The sequence below is a fragment of the Rhinatrema bivittatum genome, chromosome 1, assembly GCF_901001135.1.
Source record: "Rhinatrema bivittatum chromosome 1, aRhiBiv1.1, whole genome shotgun sequence".
NCBI lineage: Eukaryota > Metazoa > Chordata > Amphibia > Gymnophiona > Rhinatrematidae > Rhinatrema > Rhinatrema bivittatum.
In genome coordinates this window covers 436997238-437022221 of record NC_042615.1, presented here as the reverse complement: position 1 = coordinate 437022221, position 24984 = coordinate 436997238, and the positions used below count along the sequence as shown (strand labels likewise).

The window sequence follows — 24984 nt, the reverse complement described above, 5'->3', positions numbered from 1 at the left end:
TTCATATCTTGAAAACCCAACTAGAGGTCCATGAGAACAAGTTTGGGGAACACTACTGGTGCAGTGATAAATGCATGCTTTTCTTTTAAGTTAATATTTGTAGTTGGTATAGATTTAATTAAGAAATATTGGTGCTCAGCTGTGCCAGCTGATTTCGCAATTGGTTGAAGCATATGGGTTGGATATCTGCAATTTACATGATCTTGGAGTTACATTCTTGAATTCTGATGTCAAAATAATAGATTGTGATTTTGAAAACAGTTAAATGTATACTGACAGCAACCCTGTGAGCTCTCATAGGTATAGGTCTTATTTCACATTCTAGGATAAGGATGTTACCAATGGTCATATGAGGTGATGAGACAGTTATTTCAAGTAGATATTTCTATAATTAAGATTTTACTGATTACACAGGAAAATAGCACGTACTGCTGTATTTTTCTCTCATGAGATTTGCATGTGACCGACAACTAAGTAATGATTCATAATACCTGCCTGACATCCTATTCTACATGCCAGATGTTAATCCAGACACTGATAAGAACACAGTTTGCAGTGATATTAGTGGGGAATGAGGAGGACGACACCAGAGATTACAAATAAAGTGAACTGAATTACAGACACATTTTTGTGTGGATGCTGAATAGATTGTTAAAAATAGGCTTCGATTTCTTTGTGGTCGATTTATCCAATTAAAGGTCATGAAGGAGTCTTGGTGAAGAGCAATTCAGCAAGATTGGGCAAATATATATTATCCTGAGGTTGGAAAGTGGCTCCTAGGGAACACAAAACGTCACAAATAGGCTGATAATGAATGTATAATGAAGTATTTTATGTAAAACCCCATCTGAGGAGTGGAATGTATTATCTGCCTCATTATAATATACACAAAGCTCATTACCACTTTTTGGACAGGGAAAGTCACTCTCATGATGTCAGCAGCATTTGGAATTGGAGGACAGAGAAAATGCACAAAGCACAATGAAGAAGTGAGGTCTACATGACCTAAGGAAGAGAATCCAAAATCGTTTGGCCACACTTTGGTCACGACTTGGCCTAGAAAGTATCTTGTGTCAGGTTAGAAACCTCTGCAGTAACAAGCAGCACTCAGCAGTGGAGTTTTAATGCAGGTTTATTTATACGCACACTGTGACACAACAGGACCAGACTTATTAACGGAAGGCTGTATACAAATACAACAAACTTCCTCAGCATCTGTGACAGTTTTGGGGCAAGGCTTAATCCTTTCCGTCAATCTGTTCCAAGATTCAGGCACACAGTAATTGTTAACTCTTGACGACAGAAACACATTAGCACAATATTCTATTAATCACACCAGGCAACAGTTCAAAAGAGTCAGTATGGAAACAGATCTTACTGGGGCCGCACAGAGGCTTTAGCTCTGAACCATCGAAATTAGAAACCCATTTTGAGCCCCTGAAGACCATCCAGATCTTTTAGGTGCATGGTTATGTGTCTGGGCTTGGGACAGCAAGCAAACAAACCTTTTTTGCTTGTTCAGTTTTTTTCCATACAGGAGGCTCAGATATAATGTTCCTGCCTCTTATCCCAGAAGTTTGCCAGTTTAAGAATGGCTCAGGCTCTTTTGCCCAGGCACTATTTTAGCATCAGAAAATGCAGTCCTGAATCGTGACCATGTTTCCAAAGTTACAAAATAAAATGTTCTCATCTCTGTAGACCATACATTCAATCCCTGCACTGCTTTCATGGACTGACAGCATACAATTTTAGAGAACGCATCAGCAGAGGACAAGCTGGAATGTTAGAAGGAAATGGAGCATCTGCTTCCACACAAGGTTGTCCAACTGTGTTACACCTAAACCTGGAGGACTCTGTAAAGGGCATCCCCAGTGATCAAACCCTCACAAGCGGGGGTCTGTTTTCATATATGCCACTCCTTCCAGTACTTAGCAGGATTATGCTATCATTTGTTTCATTTCACGTGTTGCAAGTGGGATAGTGAGCAGGCGTTACATTTTAATACTTTGTGATGACCCGTGCATACTGATAAAATAAATATTTTTTCTTTTGTGTTTTTCAGATTGACCCAGACCACATCAATATTTTGTTTCTGGTCTGGAGACTGAATGAGGGCATCCTCTCTCCAGCTGGTGAAGTTATGGGTTTAAGAGTTCAACGGCTTAGGAAGCCAATTGTGCTCATGGAGGAAAGCCACACCATAAGTATTATCCCTCACACTGCTGGTTGTCCAACATGGATACTTGTGTGTGGCTAAATATTGTGTTTTCATGTGCTAACTGTTTCTGCCTGGCATGTTGGTGGGGTAGGTATTCTTTTGAACTATTACATGACTGTTACTTGTCTCTTTGTCTTTTGTCTCTCTGCTGTGTCCTTGTTTCAATCTTGTTTACTGGGCATTGTCCCATGCTGTTTGTATGCACAGTGAATAGTGAGAGCCATATTCAAACATCATTTAGACGGAGAAGGTAATAGTTATCCGTCTAAATGGCTTATCCAGCTGTATTCAGTCATATATTAAGTCAGGGGCATTCCAGGGAGAAGCAGAGTTAGTCGGATAAGTTATCCAGCTAACTCCGGTTGGGTCGTAGGGTTGTCCTAAAGATAGTCGGATATATATAACCAAATATACACCACTAGTTAGCCAGTTATGTATAACCGGATAACTAGCATGGCCACACAGTGGCTGAATATGGACCCCAATGTGTTTCAATGTGGCTACCAACTGTCCTATCCACTTCTATATGATCTCTTGTTTTACGATTATTGTACACTTCCATGTCCTATTGATGCTTATGGTTGTTACTGTTTCCACCTATTGTACTTTCTACCCTCATTTTTTTTTCTCTAAATACACAAACAATGCTGCAGCCTCTCAAAAGCTAAGGAGTCCTCAAATCCAAATTTGCCACCAGTGGATTCAATCCTGCCATAGGGTTTGCATGGAGTGAAGAATATGGACTTTGTGGAGGCGGAGCTCTCAATGTTGCCTCTTATCTTGATGGATTCTGTTTTGTCTGTCCTGCTTCTTTTCCAAGTTACCCGCTTTCTCACTCAGCCTCAACATTACACGTTCCTCCTTCATTGGTAAGAGCAACCAGAGGAGGAGGAAAGTAGAGGCATGCCCCAACCCTAGAGAAAGTGATGGTAGGAATTTGGCACCTCAGTTCCAGGGAGCTCCCTCCTCTGAAGGAGCAGCAAAAAAAAAAAATAAAATTAAAAAAAAATAAAATTAAAATAAATAAATAAATACAAATAAATAAATAAAAAATAAATAAAAAATAAAACAAAGTAAGATCTAATTATTTAAAAATTGTTCTCCGTAAAAAATATTTTTAACTTTGGTTTCTTGTGTCTCCTTTGGGAGGCTTAATGGTGTGTGATAATGACTGATGGGTAAGAATGTGGGAGTCTGACTGCATGTGTAAAGTGTGGGTACAGATATGTATGTGAGATCAGATGCAAGGATGTCGTACGAATGAAATGGAGAAGCATGTTTTTAAAGCTGAACTTGTAGGTAGGGCCTAGCAAAGTGCTGTTAAAAAGAAGAATGCCATGATTACAAGAGGAGAAAATAGTACTCTCTTTAAAGCCTTCCAAACTGGTACCCTACGAATTAAGGATGTGCATTTGTTTTGTTTTGTTTTAGTGCGCACTAAATCAAACAAAAAGCAAATATTAAAAATAAAATGAAGATAAAAACAAATATTTTCTTGCACATTTTTTTTTATTTTTATTGAATTCACTACATTTTTTAATGTAGTTTCTATTTAGTGAATAACATTAACTTATCTTGGAAGACACTATTACCATATTATACAATGCAGAGTTGCAATGACAGCTGCTGGGATATATAATAATTCTGTAGGTATCCAGATTTCCTGACTTTTTAAAGTCTAGTTTATTGTTCTTCATATTTGTATGTCAAATATACTATATTTCACCAAGCATGTATTGCTCCGATTGTTAACGAGTTTTAAGGCCAAGGATAGTAAAATGTCTACCACTTTTATATGACAAGGAGAAATAGCCCTCCCTGTGGGCAATTTTCAAAAAATGTTCAGTGCTTTACTTAGGTGCCTAAATTTAAAGCACCTAGTTAGGGAGATTTTCCATTTTCAGCTGAAAATATGTCTGTGGGAAAAATGCCTAATAAATAGGGCCCTTAGGGTCCTAAGTCTAGGAGAGTAAATTACAGGCCTACATTTAGGACCCTAAAAATTAACTAACTAAAGATTTAGACTTCCTAACACCAAATCTAGTAGCTGATTGAAGTCTCTTCCTATAATAGGGACACACCCTGAAAAGGATATCTGATTTGTAAATCTTTTGTTGGGGTGCACATACCTGCAAAAACTATATTTTCTGTGCTCAGAGATAAGACAGCTTCAACGCACCTACATTCGGAGTCCAACATTTGAAACTTTAAGCTTTGAGAATTTTTAAAAACAAGATACCCACTCCTCTTCTTTTCCACCAATGGCAAAAAGACATATTTCTTGACCCAACTCCTGTTCATCTTTAGGGATCAGTTATAAGTGAGATGTGTGTTTTTTTTATAATACTATTTTATCAGAGTTTACCTTTTTAACAAAGAGGTCAATATTCAAAGGGATCTAGCCAGCTAAAAAAGGAATTGGCCGGTTAGATCAAAGCCATAGAAAACTGACTGAGCTCACTGGCTAAACTTACACCTAAATTTCACTAGGCAGCTAAATTTAGCTGATCAAATTCTAGCCAGGTCTGAGGGTGGGGCTAAGTTGGGGCCAGAAAGTTAGGGGGATAGCAATGACTTACTAGCTGCCAAACGTGGCCCAATAAACTTAATCCTGCTAATTGCGGCCCTTAAATTGACTGGCTGCTGTCCTTCCCAGCTCAAGGGATCGGAGATGGCCACTCCTAGTCTAGGGCAAAACCTTCATTTGAAAACTATATTACCTAACATTTGAAAGCTATGATCAATGTCATGGGATATGCACGTGTCCTTTCTCACACCGATTATTACAATGCCTTGTATTTGGGATTGCTGGGCAAACTGACTTGGAAACTGCAAGTGATTCAAAATATGGCAGTACGTGTTGTCACTTGGCGCACTAGACAAACATCTATAGGTGCGTTGTAAGGTCTGCATTGGCGCCTGGTGACAGGCTATTTGCTATTCATTTTTAAGATTTTGCGTGGGTTGGGTCAGAGACCACTGAGAGGTCCATTAAAGTTTCATGAAGCTGGTAGAAATATATGTTCATCTTAAAAACATCTGCTACAGATTCCAGCTGCCAAATCTTTTGGCCATTCTTGTCTACAGAATAGGGCCTTTTCCTCTGCAATTCCAATGCTGTGATATAACCTTCCATTGAAACTGACGGAGAAAATGAACTTACTGAAACTTCATAAACAATTAAAAACCTGGTTAATGGGTGATGTTGCCAAATATTGATTTTTCTATTCTGAGGAGGCAGATTTTATTTTATTGTATGATTGATGGATGATAAGTTGTAAAATATGTACTATGGTCTGAAATATATTATGTTCTACATTGCTTAGAATGATTTATCAGTTAAATGATTAGTAAATGATTTTAAATAAATGAATAGATAATTGGGATATTTGATTGGTAAAAAGAGGATGCTATTTACTTTCTATTTAACTAGTTAATTTGTTAGTTTTTGAGGCTAGGTCTGATCTTCCAAAAGAGAGTTAGTTTGGAGCTCTGCATTTATTTCCATCTTGTGTGTTAATTATTTGAGCTGGAACTACTTACTACAAAGGCTGCTAATCTTTTAACCAGAATTATTAAATCCATCAGATTGTATTTTATGGAGAATTGATAGCACCATCCTTGCAGTTTGTTACCCTGTCCTGTAACACAATACGGGGTAGATTTTAAAAGAATGCGTGCGCTCCCCAGCGCGCATGCATGGACACAATTTTATAACATGCATTTGTGCAACCTGCGCGTGCTGACGCCCACTGCCTTCTGCAGTTCCCTCCCAGTCCACTCCAAAATCCGTGTCTTACCATTTGCTCCTGCCTCGGGGCAGGAGCAAGTTGCGCACGCCGACACGGCGGCACGTGGCCGGGCCTTTGAAAATTCATGCGCGTCAAGTTTTGAAAATCTACCCCTAGAGTATAGGGCTATGTAAGACCTGTACCAACAAAGACACACTTGTACATATCTGCATACCTAAAGAATTAAGATATGCAAATTATTTGGCTGTGCAATAATAGAAAAGAATTGTCAGTTCTAAGTATGTGAACATTTTCTTTTTCAATGAATTGTATAACACTAGATCCATGAGCAAACCGAGGCACAGGGAAAAGTGGTGACTTGTTCAACGTTCCACAGAGTCAGCAGCAGAAGGCAGAAGTCCTAAACTTGTGTCCCAAGACCTCCCGGTGCCGTAACGACCAAACAACTCCCCCTCCCCCATGCAGACGGTGGCACCGGTGCAGAGTCTTTCAGAAGAGGGTATACGATAAAGTGAGCCAAAGCTCTTCCAGCTGCCTCTGCTGCTGCATGTCATTACTAGCATGAGCTGCTTGTCTACATAGGACAAGTTGGTGAGTTACTGTCTTGTTCCTTCGTGTGTGCATTTTCTGGCTTCAAAGGAAACAGATTTCAATTAAGGAACGTAAGGGAGGCAAAATGACCAATTCTAACGATCCCCACTGCGGTTAAAAATCCAAAGTGCTTCTTTATTTAATTTGAAATAGTTAAAAAAAAAAAGATATTCAAGCTGTATGAATTACATTCAAACATCTGTGAGCCAGGAAAATAAACAAAGAGACCATCACACTTCCCAATTTATAGGAAACCCAGGGACAACTGCTCCAGCTTGGCTTTTCCTTTCTCGGAACAAACTGGGTAACCTTTATCCAGCTGCTACAATGCCTGTACCAACATCACCAAATAAATAAATGCTTTCTGGTAATGATCTGCCTAGAACAGGATTAAAGGACATGGGTGGGCAAAGCAACGAAAGCTTGCTGGATTGTCAAGTTTCCAGTGCTGTCATTTCCCTTCCTTTCATCTGTACTTAACTCACATTAATATTACCAACAAATGTGTAAATAGTAAGAGATTAACAAAAAAAAAAAAATTTCTGTACAATATTGTAGATAGAACTTCTTGAGGATTTCACTTAAGAGGCTCCTAAGAGACTGAGCTTCTACTCCTTTAAAGCTGGTAAGTACACTAAATTGGAAGAGAAAACGCAGCATCTACCTGTCAAAAAGACAGTGAAAGTATAGAAGAAAAATGAAAGGAAGCATATTCCATCCACTTGGTGTTGGATAATGGAAATATGCCCAAGGAAATAAATGCACAGTAAAACTGAACTATTTTAATATGGAGCTGTACAGCCAAAAAATAAAAGCTTTTTTTTTTTTTTATGATTGGACAAAACTACAGCTGGCCGGCCATCCCTTGGCTAACCAAGTGCATCAACCCTGGGCTCAGTTTTGCTTTATGGTTCTCACTCCCTAGGAATACAAAGGGTGACACCCTTGATTAGTCAAGAGACACTTTTGTTGCCCATATTTATACACGACAGACTGAGCAGCAACAGAGTGAGAAAAGACGAGTCAGATATGACACGGCTTTAGGGAAAACACACGTTCACAGATCCAACTCAGCTGGCTGCTATCCAACTGAGGAAATACCTTTAGCTAATCACAGAAGAAAAAAAAGAAAGATGACTGTTTCATATGCAGTGGAAATTGTGAAGAATACCTGTTTTTAAAAAGGACAAATCTCACCACCTCCTTAAGCTCCAGCCTATTTCTATTGACTTATTTATGACCTTGGCTCTTTCAGACTGGAGCAGAGCAAGGCTGTGCACTAACACATCTGTTATCTAAAATTTTTGAGCGCAGCTGAGGCCTCGCCCATCCATTTCAGACAAGGGCTGGTACGCTCGCAACTTCCTTAAGTGATCTTACCCACAGTGGGCAACCTGCCTAACTCTATTGATAAATTCTCACACGACCAATAATTCAAAATCTTGAAAAGGAGCTAAACCTCACATGAGAGTTATATTAAGAGGGGTGGGGGATGAGGCAGTTTTCTACCTGTCCGCCTGGCCCAAAGCCCATGGATACACCTTAAGGTCAATAGTCAAAGCCGTTTAGACGGCATAAATGTCAATAGTTTACTCATCCAGCGCAGCTTTGGACAGCAAGGAAAGGAAATTCTACAACAGGAGTACATGATACGTTGCTCTAATGGGGCAGACTCAGGAGTAACATCAGAAAACATTTCTTCACGGAAAGGATGATGGATGCATCTAATGACCTTCAGGGGGAGATGGTGGAGGCAAAAACAGGAATTCAAGATCCTTACTGGCAAAGAAGTGAAGGGAAAGCCAGAGATCAGCCAAATTAAATAATAAATTAAACAGACTGGATGGACCTTCCAGTCTTAATCAGCTGTATTCTATGTTCTTATAAAATGTTAGGCTTTGTGTTTCTTTACAAAGGGAATTTTCTTATCTGATATTTCTTGCCTATTCATTTCTTTAACAGTCAGGGCATGTGGTTTGGACCTCTTGGGGAACATAAAAAACCAACAGCAAACCAGATGTCAAAGCCATGTGACTTCTGGGTCCTGCTTCCACTGGCTTCCTGTGGTCCCTTCCCATCAGTCTGAGCACTTGTACAACATTACGATAGCATGAAAGCATCTGAATAGCACATCCATTAGTAGAACTTACAAAATACAGACAAAAAGGGTGTATATAGAGAAGCGGATTTCAGAGGTATCACTGGGAGGGTCGGTCCTGACCTACTGCAGAGGTTAATATAAAGGAAATTGTCTATTAAGAAGATTGCTGTTCCATTACACTTCAACCCACAGAACTTGTGGGACACAGCCTAGCAATATCTTCCAGAACTCTCTCACAAAATGTCATATCAGCTGAAGCCCATTTGTTAGCTCTGTAATGTTTTGTAAAGGGATAGATGGAACACCTTAATGCTACTTTGCAGGTTTATTCTTGTGGAATCTGTTCCGAGGAAACTAGGAGTTGTCTCATGAATTTCCTTGTAAGCGCAGTAAGACGATGACAAAGCCATCAAGAGACAGAAGATTTTCAGGCTGGCAATTCTTCTCATTAGCACCAGAGATGATAAATAGTTCTAATTTCAAGAAAAGCTTTGTCTTGTACAAATAAAGCCATATAACACCCCCTTGAAATTCAAAAGCTGCAGTTTCACCTTGTGGAAGATTTTTCAGATTTGAACACACAGAAGGGAAAACAATTCCTCAGTCAGTATGAAAAGGTGAAATGACCTTAGGTACAAAACATATGTCTATTCCTTCTGCAACCTTGTCTATAGTAATTTACAGAAAAGGGGACACAGAGGATAAAAACTCCAATTTGCATATTCTTCTGGCTGAGTAAATTACAAAAAAATATATCTATCTATCTATCTAGTCAAAAAATAAGACAACTTTGACTGCAAAGATTCAAATTATAGTTCCATTAGAGCACGCAACATTATATTCAGACTCCAAGAACACAGTTGGCCTCAGTACCTTGGGTCTCTGCAGCTTTTGTGCTCTAAAGACTATGAGCACATATGAATAAGAAACCAGAAGCATTTCATCAACTATAACTCTGATATTAGAAATACCAGAACTGTCGGAATACTCTCACGCAGGTCGAAATCTAGTCCCTGAAGCAGAAAAATCCAGTATATGACCAAAACAAAGCTTGTGCCTGTGGTTGCATCAAAGAGCAAACAAAGGCACAAAATATCAAATAAGAAGCAGCTTGCTGGGAAGAGGTCCCAAAACCTCAGCTATCTGGAGGGTCTCTAAACATCGGGGCTTTCCTTTCAACTTCCAAGCCGTCAGCCTCAGAAAGGGCAGAACGGGATAAGAGCAATTTTCAAATAGCTCACATATTTTATAAGCATGTGGGCTATTTAAGCTTAAGTCCCCAGTTTTATCCCCAATCTGAAGCTTAACGGCTTGGAAATGGAAGGGGAAGCTCTGGAAAGGGCAGACGTTTAGTGCACGTGGAGGTCGCTATTCAGCAAACATACCTGCACGAGTCTGCACACGAAAATAGCCAGATAATGTTACCCACCTAACTTTAGGGCAGGTCTTTTCCTGACCAGGCTTACCCGACCAGCTTTTGCTGGAAAGTGCTAAAGATCAGCTCTCACCGGCTAAAATCTCACCTCACCCCCGGATCGCCTCTTCTTACACAGCTACACTGCGCGGGCAAGGAGTCATTGTGCACACAATTTAGCAGAAGGACATTTCTGACCATTTCTGTTTTTTTTTTTTACAAAGTTACTGGCAAACGTCACCCGGCAAAACCCTTTCAATATCAACTTTATATTTTGGCACTTTCTCTCAAAGAGAAAGTAGTGGGCACTTTTTTGTTTGAAGGAAGAAAAAAAAAAGGGGGTGCTAAAAACTGGCCATGTACTCTGCAACCTGCTCTGCGGGAGGCTGAAAGCGGCAGGAGCAGCCTGCGTACGTCTGAAAATGTCATTCACGCCTTATGGCTTTCCTCCTTCGAAGCAAGCGTGCCTCGAGGGACGCCTCTTCACACTTCAGCTAAAACTGCACATGCTATGAAAAACGGCACACACCTTCAGCCACTTGTCAGCCAAGCCATTCTATCCAGTTAAATGGCTTAGAAAAATGTCTTCCCAGTGTCTGGCATGCTGATGTCCTAAAATAAACGATAGCTAGGGCCCAGGAAGCCCGGGTGTTACCAGTTACTGCAAGCTCACAGCAAAAGCTGCAGTGGCTCCAACTGCAATGCCAGTGGGAGGAGCGGGGGCCCGAGATCCCATCACTGTATTTTTCATTTTCCTATCTAGTTCTAAAACAGTTCCTAGCTTATGTGCATTTTACTTAACATCCAAACTCCTCAATGTTTAAATCAGCAAAAAATAAAGCCAAACTGCAGATAGCTCACTAGCCAAGATCATTTCCACATATAAAAAGATGCAGAGCTGCAAGAATCAAACACCGTATGAATCCCACATAATTCTCCACCCTGCCTCCCACGCCCCCCTTCCATCACATGCCTTGCCTTACAAGGCTTTAAAAACAATATTTTCCCCTCTTTTAACCCCCACGCCAACAAGCATGGCCAGGTGGCAGCAGGACTGGAGGGACGTTTCTTCTGAGCTTCTCCCCTAGCACCTCCCCCTGGCTCTTTTATGGGGTCAAAGTTTCTCCCTCCCCAGGGCTGTGCCTTAACCCCAGCCAGGCAGCCAGCACTGATGGACAGGAGCTCTGAACCCAAGTCTCCTGTGCTGCAGCCCCGCACAGCTTCTGGGCTTTTTCCTCTATGGCAAAGGAGGCCAACTCCAGTCCTCAATCAAGAGGCAGAAACGGGGCTGGCTTTCTGGCTGTTCACAATGAATTATGCATGGATATATTTGCATACAAATGGAGGCGGTTCATGCAAACGTAGCACACGCGTATTGGCTGAAGACAGCCTGAAACCAGACCTGCTTGCAGGTCTGGTTTCAGACCTGCAAGCAGAGCTGGCCATCCCTGTCCTATGGTGGTTTTAAGCCATTTTCTTTTCATTCCTTATGTGCCAGCTGAGCCAGGTTTCCAAAGTCGTCTAACAATTGTTTACCATGTTTGTCTATGCAGCCTGCAGTAGCTGAATATATTACTGCCACTTCAGTACATAATGAAATATAGGCTAGAACCCAATATTAGCTGTACCAAAGATTTAGTAGACAAGCAAATACAATAAAGACATTTAGGGTGATATTCAGTGCTCTTCTGCCAGATAACCAGTTAAGCTGGCTAAGTAGTGGGTGGGGCGAGGGTGTTCCTGGGAGGAGCCAACTTAGCCAAATAAATTATCAAGCTAACTGGGATATTCAGAGCCAGATAATTTATCCAGCCAAGTCTGGTCGGCACACAGGGCTGTCCTAAATATTCACCTTCTTCTTACCAATATTGACAGCGACTTTAAAACAAGCCCATGGACGCATGAGCACACATACTGGATTTAAAATTGTGTTCGCAGTTGTGCGTGTCTGATTTAAAATACACTTACCGCACGGTATGTGTGCTCCTAATTTTAAGTGGTTACTCGAGCAAACCTATTTCTTGTATCTTCCTTAGGACTTTTATATCAGCTTTAACACGTGCAGGTAAATGGACTTTAAAACATGGCTTGCGCGAAGGACATTAGCGCACCAGTTTGCCTATTCCATCCCAAGGACATCCAGATCCCTCTGGCTCTTCAGCCTGCATTCACCCCAGTTGACCCAGATCCCTCAACCAATCGTTTTAGGCCTAAACAGAGGATTTATGCAGATTTAACACCTCATCAAGAGCAGAAGTAAACATGCACGGTTATCAGCCCACCAATGCCTTTGGCCACTAGATTTAAAATATGGATTTATGAGTGTAAAGTTTGGCCTGCCCTGGAACACCTTTAACATACCCCATCTCCACACCTTTTTTTTTTTTTCACTCGTGCAAGTGAATATACACATGTGATTTGCAGCTTTTAAAACACACACTGCTCACCCGCGGCCCATATACTTGTGTATTTAAAATTCATCCCATTGTGTTCACTACAGTATGTCACAGGGGCCCAATTCTTAATGCAAAAATAACTCAGTGTGGTAAGCTGAACAGATTCTTCCTTTCTAAATCATGCTGGTGAAATCAGTATGGATATACGATATTATACAATGTTTATATACTTTTGGTTCAATGCACATTTTCTTCCAGGCAAAACCACTTAGCTGGAACACTTAATAAGCAAACCAGCAACACTGGACATTCCCTCCTGATCAAATTCACATTCCACCTACTGAGTAAACAGAAGACATTGCCACTCACTTGGCAAGAGTAAATAAGGAGATCGTTACTTCAGAAGCATCCAAGGAACTGATTTCAAGCAAAAGGCTAGTTTTCATCTGGTGAAAACTACTTTGCAATGTCATCAACCAGACCAGATGGTCATGGATTAACAGATAGCCTCCAATTTGAGGAAGACAAATGAACCTGCAAGCATCTTCTCCGCTCATAAAAGCCAGTTCTTAAAAAGAGGCCAGTTTCACAAGTTTTATGCCGGGAAACACATGCTTACCCGTGGCCAAACGCCTTGTGCAAACTGCCCCCCTGTAATGCAGCTAAAAGTGCATCCCTCTCCATAGGACAGCGCTACTTTTGGCCAGGCAGCAAAGATGACTCGAGAACAGTAACGCCCGCAATGGGATTTCACTTTAAAATGCTTGTGCGTACTTTGCCATGCAGTATAAAAGTACCAGCTCTCTCTCTCGTGTCCCTCGAACTTTCATCAATAGACTCTATGGGGAGTTCCCCCTTTGAAAATCTGCTTGCAGACTTTGTGCAAATTATTTTTTTTTTTTAAATTGTCCCCCAGCTTGGGCTAAAGCTTAATTCTTCACAGCGCGGGTACACATTCGTGTGGTACACATTAGTAGAGATGGTATGTCCCTTGGTACTTCTCTTTTAAGCAAAGTTTGTTGCTAAAGGAAAAGTCCTATTTTAATGTTTGAATTAAGGGCACAAGGTAGCCCTCGGGATGAGGCACACGGCGGAACACTGCGCATTATTGATTCTTGCTCTGAAATGCATCTTACCATCGGTCTCCTCTACTTCTCCTTCGAGGTCAGTGGTTTTTTGGGCACTGGAGAGCGCTTGGGGAACAGTGCGGGGTTTTGGTAGTGTCAGGGTTTTCCCATGAGCCTTAAGAGAATGTTCTTTCAACTGGCTGATCGTCATGGAAGAGAAGGAACAGGAGGAACATTTGTACGCGTGCTCACCTGGGAAAAAAAAAAAAAAAGAACAAATATTATCCTACAATAGAAAAACACATATATACCTACCTACAAATAAACACACACAGTACATATATAACACATATACATAAAGGGACAAGCCATATGAGGGTAAATTTCAACATTTGATCAATATTCAATTCAACTTGTTTGAGGGCTTCGTCAAAATACATTTTTTTAGCAACCACTTAAGGTGCCACAAATGACATCCACAACACATGAACTGAGAAGATGCCAGTAGGCCTGTGATAACTGCACAAGTTCTATTGCCCGGAAGTATGACAAAACCCAAAAAATGTTGTGCCTGTCTGAAGTACTTTTGAGATGTCACAGACCATTTGTAAAGAAGTTTAATTTTAAATTGATTTGGAATTTATATTCCGCCTTTCTTAACACAGGTTATACATCTGTTTAACATAAGAGTCACAGGCAATCAATAAAACTTATACAGCATAGTTAATAAAAACCTAGAACATCTCAAAACACAAATTCTAAAACACATTAAAATCATAAAAAAATTGTATCTGACTGGCTGGAAAAAAAGGTGACCATATCACTGCTTTCCAAAGCACAGTATAACTTTCTAAACACCAATAAAGAAATTTTATGCTTCCAAGAAGCTTGTTTAAAGGGTGCTCAAAATTTTATATAATGATTATGTAGTCTGCATACAGAGTCGATGTGTATAGAATAGATTTGACACACCCCACATTTTATTTTGCATAAATATGTAGAGACCCCCAGGTCTCTTCTAGATGGCCCTAGATCCCTGCCCTGGTAGTACAGCTAGAGGGACAGACCATGCCCTCTGAGGTCTGTGATGGTTTGATCTCTGCCTATGAGGGGGCCTAGGAGCAAAGTAAATGTGGCCAAGTTGAGTGCGCTCTTGTGAGTATTCTTTAATTGCTCTTAATTTGAGTTAGGCCCTCCTTGCCTAACACTTCCTTCTTGAGAGGACAAGCTTTTGCGGTGCACCTCTTGCCTGTCAGGAACTATCTCCTGTTTGGTAAAAGGACTTTTCAGTGAATCTGGGGAATTTCTGGTTACCCCTGTAGGTGAAATCCTGCTCTGGTGTAGAACGACCTGGGATCCAGGGGCCAGGGGTGAGAAGATCAGGGCACCCTCCCTGCCAGTGAAGGGAAGCAGTGACTCCTCATTTCCAAGGAAGAGCTTTTGGACTTGAAAAGTGGTTTTGGCCCATTTGGTTGGTGGCACCCCCTCCTCACCACGAAGCTGGGCTATGTTTTCAGTAGCAGATCTTTTCCGCTAAGAGGTCACATCAGGAGGAATCCGGAAAGAAGAGGCAGAAGCGTTTGGAGACCCACAACTGGATCTCCACCCTTGGACACTGGACACAGGCTGGGAAGGAACAGGGAACTCTGGTGGACCTCAGGTAGGATTTGGCTACAAAGAGGATTTCCCTGTCACTAGGGATGGTCTTGGTTCACTTACTCACTGAGAGGATGAGCTCTAGCCCAAGATCTGGTACTGAGGACACGTACACAGAGGAAAGGAAGGATATCTCAGGAGTTAAAAGTGTAATACAATTATAAAATATTACCTAATATTATATTGATTTCTGCTCTATATTATAAGCTTATTTCTGGAACAAAAGCAAGAAGAATGACTCAGTCTCATGGAAGAAAACTTCAATTAAGTCCAGGGTGGGAACACATCAGCCTTAGACACTGTTACAACGTGCATCATTTTTTAAAATTAAGTTTACTCTGGCATTTGCATTCCCCTTTTTTTGAGACTACTGCGAATACAGGTTGCTTCATGACGTATATCATCAAATCATGAGCAATTGTTAAAATACCCATCCTTCCAGCCCTCCAAGCTCTCATGCGACAGTATCGAAAACAACATTCACATATATTCAATACTCTTCAAAAAACAACTGTCATAAAATAATCTCACCATAAAACCTCAAATCCCAAAAGCAATCTATCCCCCCTCTGTCACTCCAGAGCTATGAAACGACCCCCCCAGACTGGGGTGGAGTGCTACATGCAAAGCATATATGAATTGCATTGGCACAAAATACACAAGGAGTTTTTCAGGTGTGGAAAGGGGGTTGCCACCGCAGCCTGTGCCTCGGAGCCCTGGCTGCGATTGCTTTTCAGTAACACTGGGGGGGGGGGGGGTACTGCGCTGCGGGGTGCAGGCGGAGATTGCCCCCTATTGGTGCAAAGCCCGCCTGGCAGCAGTTTTCAAAAAGGAAAAGCAAGGTAACCGCATGGCTGTGGAAACCGCTTCGCAAATTGCCCTTGCGCTGCACGGCCTGATGCAAAAGCCGCGGGCTGACGCTCAACCACCAGGTGACATCAAATCTTTAGCTAAGTCCGGGCAGCAGCAAATATCTGAAACCTCGTGCTTTTCCAGCTTGGAGAAGTCGGATTATTAGCATAGCACTGCAGATTCTGGAAAGTGCCGTACAGTGTGAGCAGGACCCTTAAACCTTCAGATGTTAGCGCACAGCTCTCACAGATATATTAGTCCTGGAGGGAAGCGGAGTCTTCGCAGGTTGTGACATCTCTGATTGGGCCCAATGCAAACAGATGCTGTCGTACACAAGCTCCTTTCTTTGTAGGCAAATGAGCATGAGATAATCATCCTGCAAAAGTAATTTTCCCCTGCTCCAGCTGCTGAATAAAACAAACACTATCCACCCCTGGAATTGTTGCAAAAAAAGGAGACTTACCAGCATGGGCTTTCAGTATGTGGGTCTTCAGTCTGCTATTGTAAGAGGATTTGAAAGAGCAGAGTTTACACCTGAATGGTTTATGATGCCCATGGTGAGTCTGCATGTGACGGTCCAAACTACAAAGAGGAAAACATTAATTCCAGTTACTACAATGAATACTCATCTGCAGGGCTTCAATTACATTTTGAGGGATGGAAGACACCTATGAGGTTGATAGTGAACAGGATTTGTCTGCTTAACTATTGAGTTATGCAAACAAACTCCAAGATTTCAATTTCCTGCCCTGCCAACCAGTAACATTTTATTCAGGTAACTTATCAGGTAAAATTTAGCTGGATAAACAGGGGCAGAGGGTGTTTCAAGGTCATGGCCTTAGTTCACCAATATTCAGTGTTACCCAGATAAATTTAAGCAATTAAGTCTGGTGTGGCAAATCATAGTCTTCAAGTTATCAGGGTAACCTTTAGGCAGTCATATTCAGTTGCAGGACTTACCCAGATAAGTCCCACTCAATATCCCGGCTAAAGTTACCAGGGCAACTTTCCACTCATCGCAACACTAAATATGGACACACACACACAGATTTATACACACACACTCAAATTTTATATTGTACTCAAAGAAACCAAAAACAAATCCCCCAGGCAACTTAATCTACCCCTTAACTTTCACATGTAGTTAAACAAAGGTGTTTTTTTTTGGAAGACTCTAAACTGAGATTAACTGGTCTCCTAGTGGTTGATTTTCCTTTTATTTATCCAGTTGTCCATTATTAGACTTTTTTCCCCCCCACAAACAAAATACCGTGACCTGTACAGCCCCATATGAAGGGGGAGCAGAAAAGAAAGATTCATACAGAATACAATCTATAATTGGCATAGTGCGTGAAAAGAGGAGCTCCAGAGAGGCTTACAACCTAACTTAGAACATAGAAAATCAAGCCGATCCTTTTTTTTTTCCTGTTCTCTTCTTCAGTTTCTTTTCTGAGGAGACACTAGACTGCTATAGATTGCTCCTTGTATGTAGCCCCTGCCTTGACTCTGTATCTAAATAGCTAGAGAGAACAGGTATGAGGGTATACAGAGTGTAGAGTAGGCTAGGAGAACTAGCTGGAAGGATATTACCATAAATGCTTAGAGTCTAGACAATACAATTCCAGAACTGGAAGCCCTAATGGTGGAGGCAGACTTCCATATTACTGATATCACACGGTCATGGTTCAGTGATACCCATACATGGGATAGAGACATGGGCTATAACCTATCCAGGAAGGACAGAGATGGCAGAGAAGGAAAGAGCAGTGGTTCTTTATGTATAAGACGATATCAAAGCAAGTGAACGGCAGGGTCTTGGGACTGTCCGAAAAGGAGAGATGGTGCTTCCAGCTACACTGATGTCGTCTATAGACCTCTGACTGAGGCCAAAGAACTAGACAGAGATCTGGTCAATGACATCCAAAACAATGCAATGAAGGGCAAAGTGTTGGTGGGAGATTTAATCTTGCTTGAAGTAAATCGATGAATTCTTTCTGTGGAATCAGTTAGAAATAGATCCTGGATTCCCTTTGAGGGTGTCGGGGGTAATACTGGCACTTAAGAACGGAGAAAATGTTTCTGAAATCCAGCCTGAGCACCAATGCTCAACATACAATATGACGGTAACTTTTTAACCTGCGTGTAGGCGCACTTGTGCAGTCATTTTATAACATACACACATATATGCTCGCATCTTATAAAACCACCTGACTGTGCGCACACACAACTTTTTTTTGTAAATGATATTTTATTGAAAGTGCGAATCTGGTGCATAGTCAAATCAAAATACAATATAACATATAGCAAGTAACAACTAACAATCCACATTATAAGATTACATCTTCATCTTATTCAAATATTATATGTGTATACGACTACAATGTTAGGTTAATATCAAACATAGGCTGAAATTCTGCAAAGTTTGGGATATTCAGAATATTCAAAATATTTAAATGTTGGAAGTCTCAAAGGGTGCCTTATTTGACAGAATACTCTGGCTCATATATGTGACCTGCTCTCCATCTTTGATATGAGGTCCATATTGAGGAAAATCTTGGTATAGTATGATGTTTTCGTGCCGTCAATTTATAAAGCTCACACATCTTATCTAATTTGAGAATAAGAGTGTTTAATTATGGAGGATGAACCTGCTTCCATTTAGCCGCTATAACGCTTCTGGTAGCTATTAAGATCTGGTGTATCAATAGCCAATCATGTTTGGTGCCTTCCAGAGGCATATTTAACAATGCAGTTTCAGGGATTAGATGAGTTTCCACATTTAAATTTTGCTGAATTAAGCAGGAAACCGTCCCCCAGAATTTCTCTATCTCTGGGCATGTCCACCACATATGGAAGAAGGATCCTCTTTGTCCGCAAGCTCTCCAACATAAGTCAGTCTGGGAAAGGTTAGCTTTAAATAATGTAACTGGGGTAAAATACCATCGTAATAGGACTTTATAACTATTTTCAGAAAGTGATGCTGATATGGAGCTTCTTTTGGTGTTGAGAAAATCATGTCCCATTTGTCATCCCTCCAATACTTTCCCTAGGTCTCCTTCCCATGCTCTCATATATGTTGGTTTCTGACTAGGGTCATTGTTAAGAATAGTATATATTTTTGAGATTACCCCTTTTATCCTATCTGCCTGGTCACACCAATGTTCCAGTCATCTGCTCCTTTTTCAGAAGGAAAAAAATAGCTCAACTGGACATATGGGAATTGATCTCTATCTGTAAGTCCATATGTTTCTCTAAGGTAAGAGAAAGTTGTGATCCCTCTCATGCCCCAAATGTTACCCATGGTTGCAAGCTTTTTCAATTTCCAGTTTTGGAAACACTGGGAGTACTGACCCAGGGAAAATAGTCTGTTATAGAACAAGGCAGAACTAAAAAAATATTTCCTTCCATCCACCAATCTGTGCCGCCATTGTTTCCAAACTCTAAGAGTTGTGTGAGTGGTAAAGGGTAATTCTCTTTCAACCAGCCAGGTGTTCCTTGGCTGCCATGTTGAAGTCCAAATAGGCATATTTCCCAAAACTCCTGTTTAATTACTACCCAACGTTTCAGTTCACCCTTTTTGTTCCAATCTATTATAGCTCTCAATTGAGCTGTGGCAAAATACCATCGTAGGTGTGGTACCCCCAGCCCACCCCTCAACTTGTGTTGATACATTACACCACTCTCCACCCTAGTGGCTTTCGTTTCCAAAAGAAAGCAAATATCCTTTTCTGCCAATATTTAAGGGCAGCGGTAGAAACATGGATCAGTATTGTCTGGAAAAGATAGAGGAACTTGGGAAGGACACACATCTTTATTGATGTGATGCGGCCTATCCAACAGGCCGATTCAGTAAAGTCCGCAGGAGAGTGGGCGAACGCCCGCTCTCCCGGCGCACGCACAGGCCACTCGCCTGTGCGCGCGATACAGTATTCAAATGAGGCCCGGCGGTAGAAACGGGCAAAAGGAAGCACTAGGGACACTAGTGCGTCCCTAGCGTCTCCTTTTTGACAGCAGTGGCGGCTGTCAGCGTGTTTGACAGCCGATGCTCAATTTTGCCGGCGTTGGTTCCAGATGCCGGCAAAATTGACGGTTTTCGACCCAACAGCTGCGGGCCGACTTCAAATTTTGTTTTTTCTTTTTTTTTAAACTTTTTTTTACTCTTCGGGACCGCCGACTTAATATCGCCATGATATTAAGTCACTTGATATTCCGTGCACTTTCCCAGTGCCGGAAGAAATTAGCGCCTACCTTTGGGTAGGCGCTAATTTCTGAAAGGAAAATGTGCGGCTTGGCTGCACATTTTACTTTCTAAATCGCGTGCAAATACCTAATAGGGCCCTCAACATGCATTTGCATGTTGAGGGCGCTATTAGGTTCGGCGGGTTGGACGCGGGTTTTCCGCCCCTTACTGAATAAGGGGTAAGGGAAAACACGCATCCAATGGCAGGTTAACAGTGCGCTCCGTCGGCCTGCAAGTTAGGGGAGTTCTTGACCAATTTTCCAAATCTCAAAAGATTTTTTAGGTCATAGGAGTATAATTCATTTTAAACAAATCCTCCACCTTATTACTAATGTAAATACCTAGGTATTTTATTTTGGTGGTAGCCCATTTAAAAGGGACAACTGTTTTAAGGCCAATGTTTGATCCTGAGGAACAGATAAGTTTAGAACCTCCGACTTATCTAGGTTTAATCTAAAACCTAAGACAGAACTAAACTCAGATAATGCTTCTACCACTCCCTTCAATGAATCCAATGGTCTAGCTAAAGTATCATCGGCAAATAAGGACATCTAATAATATGTTTCCCCCTACACTTATCCCTGCTATGGATGTTATGGAGCTAACTTTTAAGGCTAGTGGTTCTAAAAATAATGCAAACAATAGTGAGGATAGTGGGCATACTTGTCTCATTCCTCTCTCTATAGGAAAAGGATCTGAGTAAGAGCCATTTACCTTCAAACAAGCTGTGGGATTCTCATACAGCTTAGACAGCCAACTTAAGAAGTAGGGACCACAATTCATCCTTTCCACAGTATGAAACAGATATGGCTAGTGCACCATATCAAACACTTTTTCAGCATCCACTGATAATAATACCGATGGGTTATGGCTCTGTTCTACCCACCATATTAGATCTATGAGTTTCCGGACATTGTCCACCGCCATCCTGCCTGTTATGAAACCTGTCTGGTCGGGGTGCACTAATTTTATCATTACTTTATTTAAACGACTGGCCAATATTTTGGCCAATATCTTTAAATCAATGTTAATTAATGATATAGGCTGATAAGACCCGCACTCCAAGGGGTCTCACCCAGGTTTAGCCAAAATTGTTATTCCAGCTACATTGGAACCCAAGAACAATGATGTCCCAGAACGTAGGGAATTAAACAACTGTAAAATGGGGGGGAGGTCACTACGTTTGTGAATTTTTTGTAAAACTGGGCCGTAAAACCATCCAACCCTGGGGCTTTATTTAGTTTAAGGTCTTTGATAACTTGTAATATTTCACTCATCATAATTTTTTTTTCTAAAAATCTTTTTTCTTCTTCTGAGAGGCTAGGGAGAGAAACTTATTGTAAATAAGAGTCTATCTTGTCCTCCTGAATCTTTCTTATACAAGTTCCCATAGAATTGTTGAAATTGTTGATGGATTTCTTTTGAGGAAGACAATAAAGATCTGTTCTCCCCGTAAATCCTAGTAATTTGATTCTGGGCTATCTGGTGTTTCAATCTCCTAGCTAGGAGTCTGCTTGCTTTGTTCCCCCATTCAAAGTTTTCCTGTTTCACCAGATTCAAATGATGGGAAATAACATCTAAATTTAAGGAACATAGAGAGTCCCTAGCTTTCTGTAATTTCCGAAGGACACACTGTGAAGGATTACTCTTGTGCACTTCTTCCAGCGAGGTTATCTCGTTCAGTAGTTTCATTTTTCGAGCTAACTTCACCTTTTTTTTTAAGGTTGCCTGAGATATAAATCTATCTCTAAGCACCGCTTTCAAACATTCCCAATATAATGGGGGATCATGTATAGTGGCCTCATTAAATTGCTCATATTCACTAATCACATCATTGATTGTAGTGCAGAAGGCCTCATCTTCCAACAACGTGTCATTCATTTCCAAAATCTCTTTCCAGGATCCAGATCCACTATCTGCATTTCTAACCACATCGGGGCATGGTCAGACCACATTATCAGACCCATATCCACCCTAGTGATCTTCTGACTAAGAATTTTATCCACTAGGAAAAGAATCAATTTGTGAGTATGAACCATGAGGGTTGGAGTAAAAAGTATAGTTTCTGTCATGGGGGTGTCGAGACCACCATATGTCTAATAGCTCCCATCTTTGAATAAAAGACTTTTGTTCCCAAACCGCCACCCATGGAATTATCTAATTGGGGGTGGGTCGTTAGATTGAAGTCCCTGGCTAACACAAAATGACCCTCTTCCTCAGTCCCTGTATATATTCAATGTACTCTGTGTTGGGAGTGGATATATTAAAAAAAGAATATATCTCCTGTCCTATTTGCAATTGTAACAAAAATTGCCCACCCGGGTCTTCCTGCACTTTTTGAACATGACACTGGAAATCTTTATGTAGCAGGATGCTCACCCCAGCATATTTAGCTATTTTTGATGCTGCCGCAAAAAACTGGCGAGGGTATAGCTGACACTTCAGCAAATGTTCGTAACGCCTTTTTAAATGAGTTTCTTGTAAGAATAAGAACAAGAACATAAGAAATTGCCATGCTGGGTCAGACCAAGGGTCCATGAAGCCCAGCATCCTGTTTCCAACAGAGGCCAAACCAGGCCACAAGAACCTGGCAATTACCCAAACACTAAGAACACTATGATGGCTGCTCCAGTGCTCTGAGCTTCTGCCCTAATTAAATGTTATTTACGTGGACTATTCAAGCCCTTAACATTAATAGACCATATTTTAATGGATGTCATCCTGTTATGTTAATAAGATAGAATGTACTGTGTCCCCTCCAAGTCCCAACAGCCCAACCCCCCTGCCTTGCAATACATGCAAATTCCTTGTGTAATCCCATATCTCAATGATATTTGTTTCTGGAGAATTACACAGTGTAGGAAAATACACACGTTCTAGCCTACCATGATGATCATTTATACAACATGAATTATAACACCGTAGTCAAATTCCCCCCGCCCACCCTCCCTTATCCTTCCGACGCTGCCATTCAGTCATAGCAGATCTGCTACTGCAGATGAAGGCGTATACACTTGCAGAGCATGCCCCCTTTCTCCCCGAGCCGGGGATGTTAAATAATTCAATAATCTTGCGTGGTCTTACATTAATCCCATTTTATGTAGAGCATAAACCATGGTTCAATAACAACTATATCTCTCCCGAGAATTAATCAACTTAATAGACCCTCATGCTGGCAAAAGAGTCCACATTCAACAGGAAATGAGTGATTCCCCCACAACTTCAGTGTCTGTTCATCCCTTATCTGAAACCTTAGCTTGGACGAGGTCTCCGGAATGGCGTCGCAGTCTCTGGCCACTCTTAGTCACCCTCTGCCATTTCGGGGAGTCTCCACTCTGAGTCTGTGGGAAATTCTTGGCCGCGGTAGATATTTTGACCACATGGCCCACTTCCTTCAACATGGCAGCTGCTTCCTCTACAGTCTTTGCTCTGGAGGTAGAACTGCGGATCATTATGGCTATCCCAAAGGGGAACAGCCATCTGTATCTGATTCCTTCTCTGCACAAGACTGTGGTAATTTCCCTGAATTCCAACTGTTTCCGGAGAGTCAGAGGAGAAATGTTGGCGAAAACAGAGATGGAATGGGAGTTCCAAACCCACGCTTGTTGCCTCTTAGCTGCCTGAAGTACCTTTTTTTTTTATGGTATAACAGTTAAAGCAGGCAATTATATCACAAGGCTTGTTGCCTATTTTCGGGCCCAGAGATCTGTGAGCTCTCTCAATCTCTATCTCTTGCTCACCTTCCTCGTTAACCGGCCCTTGCTGATTTTCAAGAAGGAATTTGCATAGATTCTTGACCGTCTCTGTACAGTCGGAGTACTCTTCCACCTCGGGTAGCCCTCGGAAACGAAAGTTATTTCTTCGGCTCTGTTTTTTTAAATCTTCAAGCTTTGCTTGAATCTCGGCATTCTCAGTTGTTAATCGAGCGCATTGTGTTTGTAAAGTGTCCACTCTAGCTGTTTGTGCATCGATTCGCATGTGTCAGTCATCAATGCGCCTCCCAGTCTCTGCCATTTCTTCCCGCATGTCCAGCATCATAGACATTACTTCCTTTTTGTTTGATTTCATATCCTTCCGAAGCTCACTAAACTATTGCTGGAATTCATCTCTGGATGGTATCTCCGTTGCATTCCCTCCAACATCACTTGAGGGGGTAACGGCCTCCTCCTCAAGCGAGATTAGGCTCATGTGTTCTCCGTCCTCACTAGGCCCCTCATCTGTAAGTACATTTTTTTGAATACAAGTACTGCTTAAAGTCAAGGCCTTTTTTCTTCTGGGCCATCTTTAAGGGTATAGCTGCTATATAGATGTTGTTAATTGAAGTCACAGTCCCTTTTTCACTAGCAAGTTCTTATTAAACGGCTTGGGGATTCCAGCTCGAGTTCATGCGTCCAATTTGCTCTGTGGTGCTAGCGCCCCCCACGCGCACGTAATTTTAAGTGAACACACGCAAATGATGCTTCTACCATGTAAGTGGGGATGATCTTAAAAGACATGTGCGCTGCCATTACCAGTTTTCCCAGTTCCTGCCCAGTTCGCCCAGGTAAGGGATAGGACTTCCAAACTCCCCTAGTTTAATAGCCTCCCTTCTTGCCTGTTAGACCTGACCTTTAAAATCCGCTGATCTGCCTAGAAGTTTTTGTTTTACAACTTTCACACCATCATAGCAGAAGTAAAGTTATGCGGTGGAGACCCCA

At 41.4% G+C, this 24984-nt stretch overlaps 1 protein-coding gene across 3 annotated transcripts in view; it reads right to left on the bottom strand.

The window, feature by feature from the left end:
* ZNF462 (zinc finger protein 462) overlaps positions 1 to 24984 on the bottom strand; it is a 309667-nt gene that overhangs the window by 114888 nt on the left and 169795 nt on the right. For all 3 annotated transcript variants that reach the window (XM_029604896.1, XM_029604891.1, XM_029604894.1), the window contains 2 exons: positions 16511 to 16629; positions 13609 to 13791 (listed from right to left, as the gene is read on the bottom strand). In XM_029604896.1, coding sequence (XP_029460756.1) covers positions 13609 to 13791; positions 16511 to 16629 — 302 coding nt within the window. The remainder of the gene's footprint in view (positions 1 to 13608; positions 13792 to 16510; positions 16630 to 24984) is intronic.